Source organism: Anopheles ziemanni, chromosome 2, assembly GCF_943734765.1.
Source record: "Anopheles ziemanni chromosome 2, idAnoZiCoDA_A2_x.2, whole genome shotgun sequence".
Classification (NCBI taxonomy): Eukaryota; Metazoa; Arthropoda; class Insecta; order Diptera; family Culicidae; genus Anopheles; species Anopheles ziemanni.
Window position 1 is genome coordinate 52690876 of NC_080705.1, and position 18461 is coordinate 52709336.

The 18461-nt window shown below is 40.1% G+C and overlaps 1 protein-coding gene across 1 annotated transcript; it reads right to left on the bottom strand.

The window, feature by feature from the left end:
• Positions 1–2595: 2595 nt before the first annotated feature.
• LOC131293843 (uncharacterized) lies at positions 2596–15751 on the bottom strand. The gene is made up of 2 exons (XM_058321896.1): positions 15625–15751; positions 2596–3224 (listed from the first exon to the last, which is right to left on the bottom strand). The coding sequence occupies exons 1-2, from the start codon at positions 15749–15751 to the stop codon at positions 2596–2598; spliced, it is 756 nt and encodes a 251-aa protein (XP_058177879.1).
• Between the last annotated feature and the right edge of the window lie 2710 nt (positions 15752–18461).

Sequence of the window (18461 nt, forward strand, 5' to 3'; positions counted from 1 at the left end):
GGAGCTGCTCGAGCTGTAATGGAACAGTAGTTTGGTTTTATGGCGCTTAAATAGTGTCCGTAGGATGTCTTCGTCGCTGTCGTAGAAAAGATCGTAGTTACTGTTGCGCCGCTTCGGAACCCGCTGCAGATAGTCCTGCAGCTTTTCCCAGGCCGTTTTGAGCCCCGATTCGGGTGTCTGTCCGACACTAATGATGGCCGCACCGTCAATTCCATCATCTTGCACGGAGTCCGTCGTATTTTGGTCGGTACTGAAATCGGCTCGATCGGCCTCCTCGAGGGCACGGAGTTCCGCCAGTAGCTCTTCGCAGATACGTTCCTCTTCCTCGGGGTTGTAGGGAACGTCTCGGTAAGCATCCAGGGTTGATTCGTCTCCATTTTCCTGAGCACCATCGATGATGCCTTCTGCTTCCTCTGTATCTATTGTATCGAGAGATTTCAACCGTCGGCGAGCGTTTCTTCGCTCCGTAGACGACTGCCTGGTAAAACCATCGAACGATTTAAATCGCATCAATGCCCTCAGGCGGACTGCTGGCGGAATATCCTTCAGCTGGACCCCTCCACTCTCCAGTTCATTTGCACCCTCGTCCAGAGAGGAAGCATCGTTTGTGTCCGCCTCGAGCGATACTGAGTGTTGCCTTCGCAGTGTCTTGTCGGTGGCTCGCGATTTCCTTAACGTCGGTGTGTCATCTGTCACGTTGACGTCGGGTTCGGTTTCATCACCACTGTCAACCGAGGACTTGCTGAGCAGCTCGACCACTTTCTCCGGATTCCGCTCCAGTTGCCGCACGATACCCTGCTTCTCGGCTGCACCGACCCGCTCCTCGATGTCGCTGAGGATGACGGAGTTGAGCTTGAAAATGAAACGCTGCATTCGTTCGGAGCGGGCCATCGATGGGGGTGGGGCACGTGGGGTCGGATTTGGGGAACGTCGACCAATGTTCCGCCCCGGGGTACGGATGGACGTTGCACGCAGAACCTCGTTCCGGAAGTGCTCCTCACCGACGCTGCTGCCCATCGATTCGCTATCGAGAGATGCTTGTGGCGTTGGCCAGACGCTTTCCTTCTCGCTGTTCCGTGACGGAGAATTAAGGCAATGATGCCGAGGACGGTAATGATGATATTGAGGTTTTTTTTTTGTTATATTTATTACGTGCCCACGTACCGCGGTCGTGTATGAGTGGACCGAAGGGAGAGACGTTTAATAACATCATTAATCATGGATCGGAAAAACCGTAACGTGGGTTGTCGTGCAGGCGAGTAAATTGAATGAGGTCACCTTAATGGTATAATTTTGAATTATTTTTTTTTCTCTAGCAGCCACATGAGTTGGCTTTATATATTATAAGTGCCAATTTTCATCAATGATTAAGATATCCATGAATTTTCAACTAGCTACGGAACACTAGTTTTTACATACTTTTTGAACAAAGAAGTTAGAAGAAATTTATACTTCTTATTTTAAACATTTACAAAGGGTTGTTATTCCTTTTTCGCTTACGATTCGTTGTCTCAACCCTTTCGTTATTTACACCATCAACCTAAGCATTGATGTATCTACATTTGTGTTTTACATATTTGTTTTCATTCATTCTTCCACAATATTACAAAGTTTAACGATTATAGACTATAACATTATTTCAAAAGCGTACGGCGGACGGTTCCCATTGCCATCAATAGTTGTGGGGAGCTTTCCATCGTCGTTTTGGAGAGAAAACTATCAGGAGCGCATGCATCATCCTGATATTAATATTGTGCTTTAGACTATGATACAAATAACCAAAGAAATATGGTTAATAAGTTAGGGAATGGAAAACCTAACAATAAAGGACAATCTCGTTTCTGACCCAAAATTTTCTATACACACTGCTTATGTTTGTATCGAGAGCTTATGGTATATTTATATACTTATTGTTGGAGTCACTACTTACTCTCATTAGAAGCATTGGTTCATATGTTTCACACGTTTTATGAAGAAAATTAACCAGAAAAATATACAATTGATACCATATTTTTATCATAAAGCGAAAAGGTAGCAATGAGTGTCATCGTTTGAACTCGTTCGCCTTTGGCACGGGTACCAAAGAGAAAACAGTCCCATGTTTGCAAGGGCATTTCCCAAAATAAAACACATTTATTTTCAATATTGTTGTTACAATTTTTACATTTACTTACAGTAAGTGACCTTATATACATTTATTCATGGTGAAGGTTTTGTTTTCTATCTTGTAAAAATCCGATGAATATGAAAAGAATAAGACACTATAAAAACCTTTGAAAAGTACAGAGAGATTACATTGAGGCAGCGAGGTGAAATAATGAACAATGAAATGTATTTCACACAAATGTTTATCGTTTCTAGTCAAAATCGTGAAGCGATGGAGTGGAGAACGGAATGGAAATAAATCGGTCAGGAGCGGGTTTGGGACTGATTTTCGTTCTTTCTAAGTGCCAACCAAGGTGTGTGCAGCAGGAGTTCCGATTGTCCCTGTTTCGAGTTGGATGTGGCGGGAGAGTTCATGAAAAGGGGAGGGAAGGTCGTCGATCGAGCGTGGTGGGTGTTATCCATAGTAGTGTAGGTGCGCGACTACCGTACTCACACGTCCGGTTTCTCCTCCGGCATCCCTTCGTCCTTCCCGGCACGGTTGGCCTCAGAGGCAGGAACGGCGAGCGAGTGGAGAGTGGCCTTGGGGGAGTCGGGGGCGCGATCGGCCTCGGCACCGGCCGCCAGTATCCGCTCGATTTCGGGCTCTGGTGAAGTAGTTTTCAAACTGTCATTCGAGTGGTTCGGGGAGTTGGGCGCGTTACCTTCCAGGTTAAGGATCTCGATCGTACCGTCCTCGGCGGAGGTGATGCGTGTCGTCATCTCGTGGTGCGCGATGCCGGTCTCAGCGTCCCGCATCAGGTCCTCGGTCTCCTTGATCAGGTCGTCCGCCAGCCGGTCCGTGTCGTCACCCATGCTCTGCGCCTTGCTCATGAGGTCGTTCTTCATGTTCTCCATCAGCTCGGTCTCCTCGACGCTGTTCTGCTTAGAGCCCTTCAGCCGGATGATCTGGTAGTCGGGGTTGGACGATGGGTCGTCGCCCTCGCCATGTCCGTTCGCCATCGCCGTCTGGTCGCTCTCGTTGATGTGGTCGGATTTTTCTGTCTTTTTGCCTCCGCCGAGCACATTCTCAAGCTCGTGGGTGACGTTCTGTACGGCTTCCTTCACATGTTCGCCAACGTCTGTTAGAAATAGAAATCGACTATTATTCCTTTGACTACTACAAAACTATGCCTTATGTAAAGTGGCGGATTTAACGGTTCGTGGACTGCGCGGCAGCGATGGGCTCACCCCGACCTCTAAGGATCAATTTCGTAAGATTTATGATTAAATAAATATTTTATAGAATTCATCATCATTCCTTAATGATTGAACTGGGTCAGTCTTAAAACGTTGCGTAATTTTACTGTATCTTATAAAAATTAATGCTAAGAACTATAAAGCAAAAAAAATTAGAGTAATGCAGGCATGTATTTGCATGATAACCACAATATTTTGGAATATATCGAGTATAGCACTAAAAGAATGCGTTGGAAAACTTCAACTGTTTCATACTTTACCATACCTTTGAAAACGTTGTCTAGCATTCTAAATGAAAATCGATATTATACACTTGATGATGAACGAATAAGAAGAATATGCAATGACAAATATTTTTCAGTTTCAAAATAAATTCATTTGACAAAATTTAATCTATTTTGATCATAACTGTGACAAAAAATTCGTGGTTATTGCTTGAATTTCAGTAAAGTATTGTATTCAATCTTATAACTTCTTTTTTCTTGAGTATTCTTGCATTAACGGGAGTTTCTGCTAAGAGTTTCTTTAGTTTGTTGCAATTTCATCATGTAATGTTTAAATGGATTTTTTTCTGCTAAGGTGTTAAATTCTTTTCAATTTATTTTTTGTTTGTTTTTGTATTTTTTTGCACTTTCTATCAGGTTTGTCCTTTCACATATTTTAAGCTCAGCTGTACAAACCAACATTTAAATGACTTTAAACTGCAAACACTGGTTGTTGCTCCGCCAGAGGAATGTGATATTCTAATCTTCGTTTTAGAATAGAAACAATGCAACAGCAATACCCGTCAGCCGTCTATTTAGTGAACCCAAACCTCCTCGCAGCTTGGACATTGACTGCATAACTACGGCATGCTTACGGTTCCACATCGCCAAATGCCAAAGCGACCGGATGCAATAAATAAGCAACCTGTCCTTTAACGTTCGTCATTCAGCGAAAAGCATTCGTTCGCCGCAAGGAGCAACACATGTTCGGACGAGGGCATAAATCTTTCGTTCCTTGCGGTGGACGGCGTCCTTTCACGACCGGTTGGAGACCGGGAAGCTCAACAAGAATCATCTAAGACGACCGATGCCAATGGAATGGTTTTTTTAGCTCAGTATAAAGCATAGTCGTATGTTGCACTAATTAGAATTCAAGTGGTTTGCAGAAGCCAAGAAAGCCCTAGGGGCTAGGGTTATGGCTTATGTATTTTTTCATTCAACATACTCTTTAGGACAGTAACCAAATATTGTTTTCTTTTGGAATGCAAGTGGTTTTGAAGAAGTTTCCACAAAACCACCCTTCACATAAAACGCATTAAAATGGTTGGTACTGAGTTCGTATGCCCACTATGTGGTGCCTTTTCCCTCTTTTTTATCTTCACTCTTACTCTCTTTTGTAGCTTATATTCTAGTATTTCAAAGGCTTTCAACTGCTTGTTTGTAAGTGAAGTAAACAGCAAACTTGTTGGGTATTTAAAAAAACTCATTTCCAAAATGTTTATCCAGAGACAAAATTATAAACAGTATTAAACCTGCAATGCTTTTTTACTCGAAGTGCATTTAATTCACATTAAAATAAAACAAAAAAGACCTCCCCATCTTGATTTATATATGCAATTAAATGTACACGACTAGCGAAATGTTGCTGCAGCTACCGAACGGAAGTATAAAAATAAGTCCTTTTTGCTTTTGAGCCTTTTGAATGGTGTTTAAATTTGAAGGGAAATTTAAAAAGCATAACGATGTTAGTTACTATTACAACTTGCGTCCTCTTCCGGCCCGTTGTTTTCATGAGATCCCACGTGACCATTCGAGGTATAGAACTTCCTAGCAAAGTAGAGACTATAGTCGTATACGATGTTGCACGATGGGTCCATTTTGTTGATGAGTTTTTCGTGCCCCTCATTTTACAGCCGCGTCAGGTTGGTCGCGTCCTAGGCAATCTGGTAGCTCATTAGCGCACCGTTGACCTTTGATTGTGTTCGACCGTCGACACAAGAGGTATGATGGTGGTAAACGCTGCGCCTTATAGCGAGGCAACAATGTTAGGCATGTAATTTTGTTACGGCGATAGTTAGTTGGTGAAGTAGATCTGTTTTTTTTTTAATAAGTATCTTCAGACGAATGTTGTTGGTCCGTACGGTTGCTTTTAGTATAGTAAATGTTTTAGTATAGTGAATATGATTGCAGTAATTGAAGCAAAATATTATGAAAATAAGAATGTGTTGCATGTACCGCTTCACGACGGTGTGATGTTTTCAACTGGTATTAATTTATCATGTCATAATAAAAATGAAGCTGATAAGTGCCCATATGACCTTTATAGTTTATTACAATTATGGTTGAAGTAGGTAAATTTTTTATCATATCAAGAAGGCATTCATCTGCGAAAAGAAACGATGTAGAAAACATCGATGGTTTTGGGTTTGATAGTGATATTACAGCCAATTTTGTTTGTTTTGGAATTCCCCAGAATACAAAATCTGGAATAATTTTAGAGTTTTAATGCTTCTAAAAACGATAAATGATTAATATGGCATCAAGTAGCTATGCTCCATTTTAGGTGAATCTAAGATAAATAATTACAATAAATTATTTTAAAATCTGTTAAGCAAAAACAAAAAAAGAGAGAAAACACCGTTTGTTGTTTGTTGGTTATCCTGTTATATAACAAACTCTGTACTTTTCCATGATGCATTTGAAAGAGATGAACAAATTGAATACTTCAAACCAGAACCAAAAGCAACCTGTTCGGGTTGTAATGAAATGTTTTACATACTTAAACTTAGAATTCTACAAATGGACAATTTGCTCTATATGACTCTTTTTCAATACTGATCAATTTGTGATGTTTTGAAAATTCTCACATTGATTAACAGGTTACTAAGATGTCGATTCTTGAAAGTTAAAAAATCTTGAGTATAGTTCACCAATACCATCCTTACCAGCTCCTGCTGGATGAAACACCAAATTAATAATTTAGTCTTAACCGTATTGTTTTGGTTTTCTCTCTTCACACACTTCAGCAGTAAAGGCCCCTTCTATCGATGACACTCTCCATTTAGAACCCAAAACGATGAACTACCTTGACCTGCTCAGACGATAAACATTAAAGCTCCGCGTTGAAGGTCACATTCGATAGCGAGGGTGCCGCAAGGTGCAGCTAAAACATGCATAAGAAACACGTGTTCCAGCTGGGTGGATTGGGTAAAAGTTTTCCTCCCTATCAGCGACGGTAGGCTTCATAATTCGGGCTCGTTTTGAGTGAAAAAGTTGCAGGTGCGTGGCAGAGTTGCCTTTTACGTGCGGTACGATCGATAACTATTAATCCGTTGTTGTTATGATACAGCACTCTGGAGCGGTCATAACTTTCCGTCTTCGGCTAACCTTCACTAGTCATCCACGAGGTATCATCTGCTGTTGCCGTTGTGTGCTTCGCTACGCCCAAGCATAGTGTTGCCTCGAGGAAGTGCTTGAGCCTATCTGGTTTCTGTCACAGCCGATCCACAATCGGTCCCTTTTCGGAAAGTAAATTAGAAGCAACCGAATCTGGGCCGGGTTCGAGGTATTTAAGCCCACGGCTCATCCGAAGGGTGTCGAAAGTAACGTTCTACATATTTTACACCCCTCTAACGTTCGCCGGGGGGGAACAAAAATTCAATTACCAATGGCGTCCCGCGGGATCGTCGCGATAACTCCATTATCTGTTGTTTCCAGCTTGTTGGTGCCCTATCTTTCGAGCGGTCTCCTTTTCCCTTTCCCCCTACGTGTGTCCAACGCGTTGTGTGCGTGCCGGCAGGTTGTTTGTTATCTCATCGTTTATTTATTGTTCATTCGTTGACTGGGAATTGAATTCTTGCGCATAGGCGCCCGGCCCCCAGTGAAGACCACTGATTGAAAATTATAGAAACGGAATCAAGAGTACAGTCTCATAATAATCTTTTATTTGTGTTGGAAAACCACGCAACAACTAAGTCTGGAAGATTTTCGACATCGTGCTGGGCTGCAATAAAAGTAATTCCTATAATCTCAATAAGTTTAAACATCATTTGAAACTATTATGTCTCTGGTGGTGTTGATAAAGGAAAGATTAAAAAATGGTGTCCATTACAAACCATTCAACTACAAATAAAATAAAATTTATTCGCATTAGGCACCAACAAAATGAACGATAATACACCTTGAATCTAACAGATGGTGGTCGATTGATTTTTTCGTAAACTTTAATTAACATTTGGTTTTTCTTAGCACTTTTCTTTGTTCGTTTGAAATTCAGGCTTAATCCGTCCTATCGAAAATATCAACAACACAGTGGGAAAATATTATTCGCAAGCAAACAAAACAAATTGCACTGGGTGTAAAATGGCAAAAATAAAAGGTTAAATTGATTCCCTTTACAGTTTTTTGACGGACCGGATATATGTTTGAAAAAGAAGAACTTATAAAGGACAAAAGTGTCACTGGTATGGAAACAAAAAAAGGAAAAATACACTTTTAGCTTTAAAAGAAAAAAAAATAGTTCAAAGAAAATTTTCAGACGAGCGGAAGCAACAACAACCAATATCGGGGAGACTCATTAATTATTCATGATTTGGGGTCTTTGTCAAGGTTCAGAGAAACCATGAATTGTCGAGCGACAGGGGTTCAAGTGTGTGTGTGTGTGTGTGTGTGTGTGTGTGTGTGTGTGTATGTGTTATGGTTGTTTGATGTTTGGAGCCTCAACGACTTTGCGGGTTTCATTCTTCCATTTGTCCTCCGTGGGTTTCATTGACAAATAAAAGCAACTCAATTTTCCCCGTCTTTCTTATGGAGCGGTAAGGGAATGGAACGACGAGATTGCAAAGGTTGTTTGGCTAGAAAGTGGCCAGGAAATAGAAATATCATAGGGACGTAATGCTTTTCTCACTCCCGCTGCTGTAATGGAGGGTTCTTTCGAAGCAGAAAGAAACATTAAGATTTGAGAGAAAACCACCGAGCAAGGCGACGGGTCAGTTGTATGGGAGTTGAGTTATGGCGGTTCACACTCGTGGAGCTATTTTTATTTTTCGCGCCAGTCTGGGTGACATTAGGCCAACCGCCTGAGTGAGGCAAGATAACAAGTTACGAAATTGATTCTTTTTTTCTATTTCACATTTTTTTACAAATGATTCATGAGCTTCTTGATCGTTGAATTAAGCTGGATGGAGTGTTACTTAAATTTACAAGTGAAAATAATATTTGAACTCTTTGGTTTTAGACTGTTTATGACTTTGGCAATGGGGTTCCGCGATAGCCGAGCGGTAGCGTCGGCTAGAAAATCGGCCCATGAGCGGACGGGGCTCTCCACCTTGACGGCGTGGGTTCGAATCCCAACCGAGACCGGACCCTCCTCTGTACGAGAGGACTGACTATCCACATACAACAGGGAAACAAGTCTCGTAAGCCCTTAACGGGCAGGCATGACCAAAGAGGTCATTACGCCAAGAACAAGATGACTTTGGCAAACAAAGAACATCAAACTACAAAGCCATTTTTGTGTTTTTTAAAACAACTCAGATTAGTAGATTAGAATCAATTGATTAATTTACATCTCGAATTAATTAATGATTATGTGCTTGTTAATGATTGTGTGCTTCATATTGAGAAAACGAATAATTTTCAAGTTAATTTTTCTACAATCACGTCCTCTTCTTGCTTTCGGTAATCTATGCTGTATGAAAAAAGACTAATGCGATGGATCAAGAGCATATAACTGAAGGTAATTGTATCATAACTGATAAGTACTCAAGAGCGTGGTTGGAACGAGACTGACTTTATTTCAAGGATTACAATCTCTTCTACTCTAAGCTTACACCTATACATCAGTACTACTTATACTTAACTTATCACATACACTACATTATCCCCCCTAATCCTTGAAATCCATGTATCCCTAGAGATTCCTTGTCCATCCAGCTTTACTTACTATATTTTTTTGGTGGCTGTCCACGTAACCTAGCTGATCGCCTTACTGGAGGAGACCTCGACTCACTACGTCTTCGTTTATTCCCAAAATCATGGGTTTCCTTGTACACATCATTTTCATAATAATATTTCCCATTTGGACGTAATTGATTATGGTGTACAACCCTCGCATTTCCATTAATATTAATCAGATATAATGTATGACTTATACGTTTCAAAACAATAGCAGGAATCCATCTAATCAATTCCTTAAAATGATTTCTATACATGACCTTTGTACGTGGCTTATAATCCTTTACTTCCTGGAAATGGTTTCCCTCTTTCTCTTTATCTGCATTTTTACTCGATTTTACTTGAACAAGCTCTGTTTTCTTTGAATCCTTCACCTTCAGCTTACTTAATAAAGTATGAGGCACATAACTGAATATTCTCTCTGATGGATTTTGATTAGTAATCGTCGATGGGGAATTTCTATAATGAATAAGAAACTTGTTTAACTTGCGACGTAAAGACAATGCTTGATATCTTGCATCCAGTAAAAACTTATTTAAAACTTCCTTCACTGTACGCACTGACCTCTCGGCCAACCCGTTTGACTGTGGGTGATATGGAGGAGATTTTGTAACTTTAATTCCTTGCGCCTTTAGGAAATTTACGAACGATTCCGAATTAAATGGTGGACCGTTATCTGTTACCACTTCTTTAGGGATGCCAAAACATGCAAAAAACGATTCTATCTGCTCGATTATATCGTTGGCTTTAGACTTGTTCACTATCGCTACATCTATATATTTTGAAAATGAATCCACAATTATCAATAGCGTTCGTGACTCAAAGTAGAATAAATCCAAATGGATTCGCTCAAATGGATGTTCTGACACTGGCCACTTAGTAAGGACGACTTCTTTTGGAACGACTTGTCGCATTTGACACACCTCGCATGATTTTACATAATCGTTCAAATCTTTATCCATTTTACTCCACCAAACATATTTCCTCGCGTTTATCTTCATTTTAACGATGCCGTCGTGATTTGCATGAAATAATTTCAATATTTCTAACTTAAGTGCACTTGGAACTATCGCGCGATCATCAAAATTCAATATTTCATCTTCAATTCCTAAATGGCTTCTTATTTTGAAAAAAGGTTTCATATGTGGTTCGACATGATACCATCCATTTTTCACTTTTTCAAAAATTTCTTTTATCAACTTATCTTTCAACTGGTGTTGTTTGATGCTTTCAATATCTATCATGCAGTTTTCTTGTACTAAATTTATTCCTAATTTAACATTTTCAATTTCATTTTCTTGTTCTAAAGGCAAACGAGACATTGCATCTACGTTCGTCATTCGTTTTCCGGCACGATGCTCAATGGTGTAATTATATGTTGATAAAAACACTGCCCAGCGTTGAAGTCTGGCTACCGCTATCGATGAAGAACCTTTTGTTGGACTAAATATTTCTTTTACTCCACTATTGTCAGTGATCAACTTAAATTTTCTTCCGTATAGATATTTGTGGAACTTTTTTATACCGAAAACTACTGCCAAGGCTTCTCTATGCACTTGTGCATAATTTTGTTGTGTCGATGTTAACGTTGCCGATGCAAAGCATATAGGTTTTTCTTCTTGATTGACTACGTGCGATAAGATAGCACCTAATCCATATGGACTTGCATCTACTTGTAACACTAATTCCTTTTCTTGGTCATAAGGTACCAATAATTTATGATTTATAAGCATCTTTTTTGATTTTTCAAATGACTCTTCACACTCCTTTGACCATATAAATTTCGTTTGTTTTTTCAAAAGATTATACAACGGATATAATATAGTGGAAAGATTTGGCAAAAATCTATTGTAATAGTTTAACAAACCAAGATATGCTTGAAGTTGCGTTATATCTTTCGGTTTTGGCGCATCTCTAATAGCTTCAACTTTTGACTCATTTGGGTGAATTCCTTTATCTGATATTGTATATCCCAAATAGTCTATTTTAGTTTCGAAAAAACAAGATTTTTTTAAATTTATCTTCACGTTATGTTTGTTTAGTCTGCTAAGTACCTCGTTAACATTTTCCACACATTCCTCTTTGTTTTTTCCTCCTATCAATATATCATCTATATACGCTATGCCCCGTGAATTTTGCAAAATTTGATCGATTATACTTTGGAATATAGATGGCGCTGAGTTTATGCCAAAAGGCATACGGGTATACTGAAACAACCCTTTGTGTGTATTAATGGTACATATTTCTCTCGATGCCTCCGCCAATGGTACTTGAAGATAAGCTCCTGTCAAGTCCACTTTACAAAATATATTCCAATTAGCTATTTTTGCAAATATATCTTCGATTTTTGGTAGTGGATAGTGTTCTACCGACAAATGCCTGTTGATGACTGCCTTTCCATCCAAGCACAACCTTACACTTCCATCTTCTTTTTCGACTATGACTACGGGACTGGCCCATGACGAAAATCGTACAGGAATTAACACTCCTTCATTTACTAAGTTTTGTAAACTTGTTTCAACTTTCTCTAACAAGGCAAAAGGGACTGGGTATGCTTTGTGAAAAACTGGAACTGCATCCGATTTCAGCACTAAATTTGCTGAGAACCCTTCAATAATCCCCGTGCCATTTACTACGTTGTTAAAACGTTTTTTCATTTCATTTTGGAATTCTTCCTCCATTTTATTTATCGTGAACGCATTCCTCCATTTTGGGAATAGAGTATCTAATGCGTCCCTACCTAGCAACGGACTAACCGACCTCTCTGTAGGTATAACAATTAACTCTAGTCTCGCTTCTTTTTCGGTTTCTGCTAGGTTGACTTTTACGCTAATTATTCCTTTTGGCTTTATTAATTGTCCCGATGCTGACACAAACGAACTTTTCGTTTCACCTAATTGTTCATCAGCGAACAGATTTTTATACATGTCCTCTGAGATTACACTAACACAAGCACCGCAATCGATCTCAAAGTTTATCGACTTTCCTTTGTAAGTGATCGCAATACTTTGTGAAGAAGAAAACTTCTTTTCTCCTTCTATGACATGCAAATGTCCGTTTCTCTCGACACTTTTTATCTCCTTTCTTGCCGAATAACACATTTTCGACACATGGCCGTTTCTTCCGCACACATAGCACTTCCAACTTCTAGCTGGACACGTCGAAGGATCATGCTGCCGACCGCATCTATTGCAATTATTTTGCGTTTTTTTGACAAAATTCGGCACCGCTTTGGTCGACGAACCCTGATGCTGCGCTGCATGACGCTGCTGACGCTGCTTCTGAAATACTCGTGCAACTGTGTGTGTTTGCACTACCGGAACGCTTATCTCGTCGTTCTGCTGCTGTGCGGCCTCCCACGTTCTTGCGATTTCACACGCTTTGTTGTACACTAAATCCGGTTCTACTAACAACCGTTTCCTTAAGTCCTGGTTTTTTAAACCAACCACCATCTGGTCCCTTAGCGCGTCCGACAAAAATGTACCAAACTCACACGATTGCGCTAATGTCTTGAGCGTTATCATGTAGTCGGCAATGGACTGCTCACTTGTCTGCACACATTTATGGAATTTGTAACGTTCGGCTACTACATTCACTTTCGGTGCAAAATGTTTTTTCAACACCTCCACTAAATCGTTGAACGATTTTTTTTTCGGGTCATCCGGAGCACATAACTTTACTGCTACTGAGTACAAAGACGCACCCGCCATTGTCAGCAGTAACGGCACTTTTTTTACTTCCGCAATTTCGTTTACTACGATGAACATTTCGAGACGACTGATGTATTCATCGAAATTGTCTCCTAACACATAGGATTCAATATTTCCTAAGACCCCAGACATTTTAATAGGAATTGACACTTTTTTTTCCTCGTCGCCAGATTGTATCATAACTGATAAGTACTCAAGAGCGTGGTTGGAACGAGACTGACTTTATTTCAAGGATTACAATCTCTTCTACTCTAAGCTTACACCTATACATCAGTACTACTTATACTTAACTTATCACATACACTACAGTAATTTGAAAATCAAGCACGAAATCATCGGTTTTATCACGTCAACGACGACAACGTTCATCAAACTCCGGTGTTTCGCACATTCGGCGAACGAAAGTAAAACTGTGAAATGTTGTTTGTGACCGTTAACGATAGCGTGTACGAATCAAACTATGAATAAAATTAAGATATGCATCAGTGCTTAGATTGATGGTTAGCTGTCGGCCGAAATTGAGGAGAAGCACAAGAAAAAAAAAATGCATGACGGAGGGCAAATTACAAATAAGGGCAACGATAGAAAGATCTTGGAAGTGTTACCAAAGACGTACATTAAAAAATATCGACAGAAGCCGCGATAAGCTATGAAACCAGTGGTTGAGCGTTTTCAAGACTGCAAAATTCGCACGAGCAAATTTTTGGAGCATTGAATATCATTGATCTTTGTGCTGTGCATTTGGATTCGAACTGTGGAAGACAAGGTTGCGTGTCGTGGTTTAAGTGGAAATTGTAATAGACATGCATTAATTCATACACCCGGTTCGCTCAGAGCAATCAACTCTGTTGCAGACCATCCATTCGAAAGCTCGGCAGTGGTAAACTGTAGTTAGCCGTCGGAGGCTTTCGAAATCGGTATCGATCGACTCTTGCGTGGTTCGGTGCGGGAAAGTTCCGAAGTAACATCACATGCGTGACAATGGAGGCGCCTGGTGTCTGGTAGAACTGGCAGGTGGAGACGCCCGGTCGTTTGCTAGGCTCGCCATGTGGAGGTGCCTGGTGCCGGGCAGAAGCACCCCGGCAGCGTATCCGGGTTTATTGTCCGTAATGATGTGCCCGACACTGTCAGTGAGGAGAAATTTTTCGATCGCGACGGGAAGCTTTTTGAGTCCCGATGGAGTGCAAGTCAAATTGGCCAACTGAGCTAACAATAAGCTATTGCGAGAGTGTAGGGGGTCGGAAATGAGTGTTGCCGTTGATGGATGAGGTTGGGTAAAAATAGGCACGCCAATTAACACGGTTTGAGTTTATTGAATTTTATTTATTGGATCTCTCCTCTCCTATTACTGTAGCATGCATGCAATGTTTTAGGAAATTAAATAAAAAAAAAAAAAATACGGTAGCATGTAGCTGATAATTGGCAACGGTGATAATATTATGCGAATTTTAATTCTTTTAAGTTTTGTCAATTCAATTTCACCAACAAGGTGTAAGTTTGTCAAACTAATTTCGTGTATATTTTACCAGTATGCATTTTTCTAGCGACTTTAAAAAATCCTGACAAAAAATATAATCCACAAAAAAAAAAAAAAAATAGTGGAATAATATGCATCGGAAAATGACTTAATTTAGTTATGAATTTTGTAATGTTAATAATAACTACAATACTATTACAGAAAAAAACAAGATAAAACATGTTTTACCCGATGACTTGCAAATCATGCTTCGATTTTTGATAATCACAGCTTGCTACTAGATTTTAGATGTGACATTTGTTGCTATCACATGAATTACAGTATTTTAAGAGTTATTCATTAAGTATTCCGAATAGTTCTCTCGAATACTGACGAGAGTAGGTTAATAAGGAATATGTAGTAGAAAGCAACATGTTGTTATGAAGCAATATAACAAAACAAAAGCGTCAAACCTCAAACTAACTAGTTATAAATTAATATTATCTAATTGAACTACCCCATTTGTTTCTTGGAGTTGAAATCGATTTTCATTGAATTTCTTTGACACGTTAATTGGGTTTAGGAATCATAGATCCACAAAAAAGTTACAAAATTGAACTTGAAAGCTATAAAAAGGGTTTATGGCCAAGATATTTCGTGACATATAGTTTAAGACATGTTGCCCTTACAATTTTCATCGCAGCATGAAAAACAGTGAACTTACATTTTATATGTTTTTTAGAACTGAAGTTTATTGTTTTTTAGCCCTTTTTGATGATACAAGCGGCTGTGAAAATTTCATACAAAATCTTACTAAGGAATGGACTGCGAGTTATTAATTGACGAGGTGCATATAGGCTCATCTTCATCCAGCAAAATTTGTTATGTTCAAGTTCATGAAATATGTGTTGAAGATTGGTTTACTATAGTAAATATATATGCACAAAACCAAGCATGAAAATGAAATAGGGCAACGTATTTAAAAGAAGTGAAATGTAATTAAGTAGCTGCAAACATTTCTTTCGGATATCCAATCTCTGATTTATTCAGATATCTTCACAAATTAGGTTTCATTTGACGTGCGAAATCTATAACTTTCAAAATTGCATCCAAATTAATACCGCTTCTCGACACACTTTGTCGCTGTGCTTTTTGAGCATTAATTAAACCAACTTACCATGAATCGCCGCTTCGCCAGCATGCAGCACGTCTGTGGCCGTTTTTGTGGCCGCTTCCTTCGCCGACTCGACGACTCCACCGGGACCACCGCCATTGATCAGCGGTGAACTGCTAGCGCAACCCATTTTCACTGGCAACAGTGGTCTTCCTTCCTAAACTGCCACACCAATTGCACTCTACGATTTAGTGCACCCTTTGTGTACCCGGCACGGTAATGAAGTTCAAAATTTGCGTCTCAAACTGGAACAGCTCCGAATGTTCGTATAGCCTAGAGCAATTGAGGCAATGATAAATTTCACTTCACTCAAGCACTTTACAACACTTCTTCCTTCCCAGCAAACAGATTGTGGGCGGACCGTCGGCAAACACGATGAGTTGCTTTCAATTACTTTACAACTTTGTAGTAGCGAGCAAATAAATTGATTCGCGGGCAGCACGGAGTTCACTCTCTTAGCCAGCTGCTTCGGAACTTGGAAATAACTTTAGCTTCAGGTTTCACTCCATTTGTTCGGGGCCCGTACGCTGGAACCACTAATTGATGCCGCACCCAATAAACTGGAAAACGTGTTGGCGCATCTCAATTGCGAGCAAAATGGTAATGTCTCCCTCACTGGCTCAATCGCAGCTTAACGTAGGCTCCAAAACTTGTCACTATTTGTTTTCACCCCATGAATTACGTCTCCACAAGCACGTTGCAAAGGAAAAGTTCGTTTCGGTGTAGTAGCGTCGAACGAGGCTAGAAGTTTTCTCTTTCGCTCTGTGAATGAAAGTAAAGTTTTGGATGAAATTCGGTCTGTGTTGGAGGAAGCTTTATAAATGGAAAATATTCATTTACTTTTCGTAGTTGAGCGGTAATCAATAAGTTAGTGTTTTCGTAGTCTGTTTTACTAAGTGAAATGACAAATTACAGTAGCGTTTACACATTTTAAAGTATTTTTTCGGTAAGGATAAGTTACCCCGTATTCACAAACACGCTCGGTATGAAAGCAAAAGGTTGTTCTTTTGCCCGTTGAAACTTTTTACAATCTTCCGACGCGTCTTAATGGACCGTAACACATCAGTTGCCCTTGTGTGCCAGTCTTTTGGATACCCTTTCGTGCTACGATTTTCATGCCATTAGAATCAAAACGGAAATAAAACAAAAATCAAGCATTTTGGCTGACGTATTTCGGTTCGATACTTTGTTCGAAAAAAAAAACAAAGAATTGACGGTTTATACGCGAGAAAGATTGATATGGTTATTTTTGTCCCATTTTGTTCTGTTCTGAACAGTGCGAGTTTTTGATTCTTAAATTTAGCACAGCAATTCAAAACCAAGAAACAAGTTAGATTCACTACTAGGGTCAAATTGAAACTATATGTTTTTTTTCAATTGCCGCCATGAGGGGCAAGAATTTATGGCATGGTATGTGAAATAATTAGAGATCAAATAGAATGTAACAAACTAAATTACTTGTAACATAAAATAAAAGTGATGTTACAGAGATTCAGTTTCGTTTACTACCGATTACCTAACGAAAAGAAAATAAATTATTAGCTCTATTTGGTAAGCAGTGAAACAAGGCTATCCATTGTTGTAGATCTAATTCCTGCGAGAACTCACTCCTATCCGACACGACGCCTGGTTTTTGGGTCAAACCATGAGGCGTCAAATTGCTGCGACCCAAATTAAATAAAGCATATGCTCGGTAAATCAGAGCGATTTTCAGATAAACGTGCAAACTATGGGGCTAACATGAACCTCGCACACGAAGCAGCAGTTCGGTGCCTCCCGAGGGAACTCGAAGTTGAAGCTCGTGAAGGGGTTAGGTCGTGGTTTAACGTAACCTAGTTTCTTTTTTCGAGGAACGTCTTACCTTTTTGTTAGGATTTTTTTCAGGATTAGATGGCCGTTTTGGATAGTTGTTAACACTTTCACGGTTTCTGTTTCTATTAACGGGCGTCAGTATTTGGTTGTAGTCCAATGATTTTCTTTTTGTCGTGCATCGATAAACAATGTTAGAGTTAGTATCACTTTTGGACGGATTTCACACTAGGCTAACACTGGTACACATGTTACTCCTTGAGGTACTGCGTTTTACAACCACTTTGAGTCGCAGGTCGCTCAGTCGCTTCTTATTACCGTCGCGCCGGACGGTCACAACAAAACTGACCAAAGTCCAGACCCCGAGCGGCCCACGACTGGTTTCCCGCGGAGACCCACAGTTCGGTTTGCTTCGTTCGTTTCGTTCCGGGGTTTCCTCGCAGCGCTATGTAAAAGCTCCGTTGATTTTGGCAGGGGTCCTGCTAAATTGTTGGTCAGACTTTCCAGCGCCCCATGGCAGCCAGAACGGTGCGGAGGCTCTCGCTTTCGCGTGCTGGAAGTTGTACCTTCCGGCAAAGCTGAACTCCCTTTCTTACCCCATCCGACCGAGGGTTTTTGTCCTAACGACCGACCAGGGGTCTATTTTAAGTTCTAGCTTTCTGGCGAGACACCAGTACACTAGGTTGATGGTGTGAGTTGATGTCGAAGTCGTGTGCTTCGATGGCTCTGTATTCGGGTCGGTGTTACAGGCAAATCAAATAATTATATACACTCGTACCAGGGCGACCTGGGTTTGGGGTGGAGCGCTTCGACTATCCCTTCGGTGACGGGACTCAGTGTGGGGCGAAAATATTTTATAAAAATAAAGAAATCCTTATTTAGTTGACCTTAAATTCTTACATAGATAAAGTTGTTGCACTTGTATCTTAAATTTATTTTTCACCGTATAAAATTTAACCGTTTTCGTATTTTGTGATGTCTTCCGCCAAACTTGAATGAAGGTTATGTGAAGCCCATAACACTTTACACTA

What these genes read in the sequence shown, in the direction of transcription:
- LOC131293843 (XM_058321896.1), bottom strand. Translation starts at nt 15,751, where the DNA reads ATGGGTTGCGCTAGCAGTTCACCGCTGATCAATGGCGGTGGTCCCGGT. An exon ending in TGGCGAAGCGGCGATTCATG is followed by an intron (nt 3,225 to 15,624) that starts GTAAGTTGGTTT and finishes TATTTCTAACAG; the next exon opens with ACGTTGGCGAACATGTGAAG.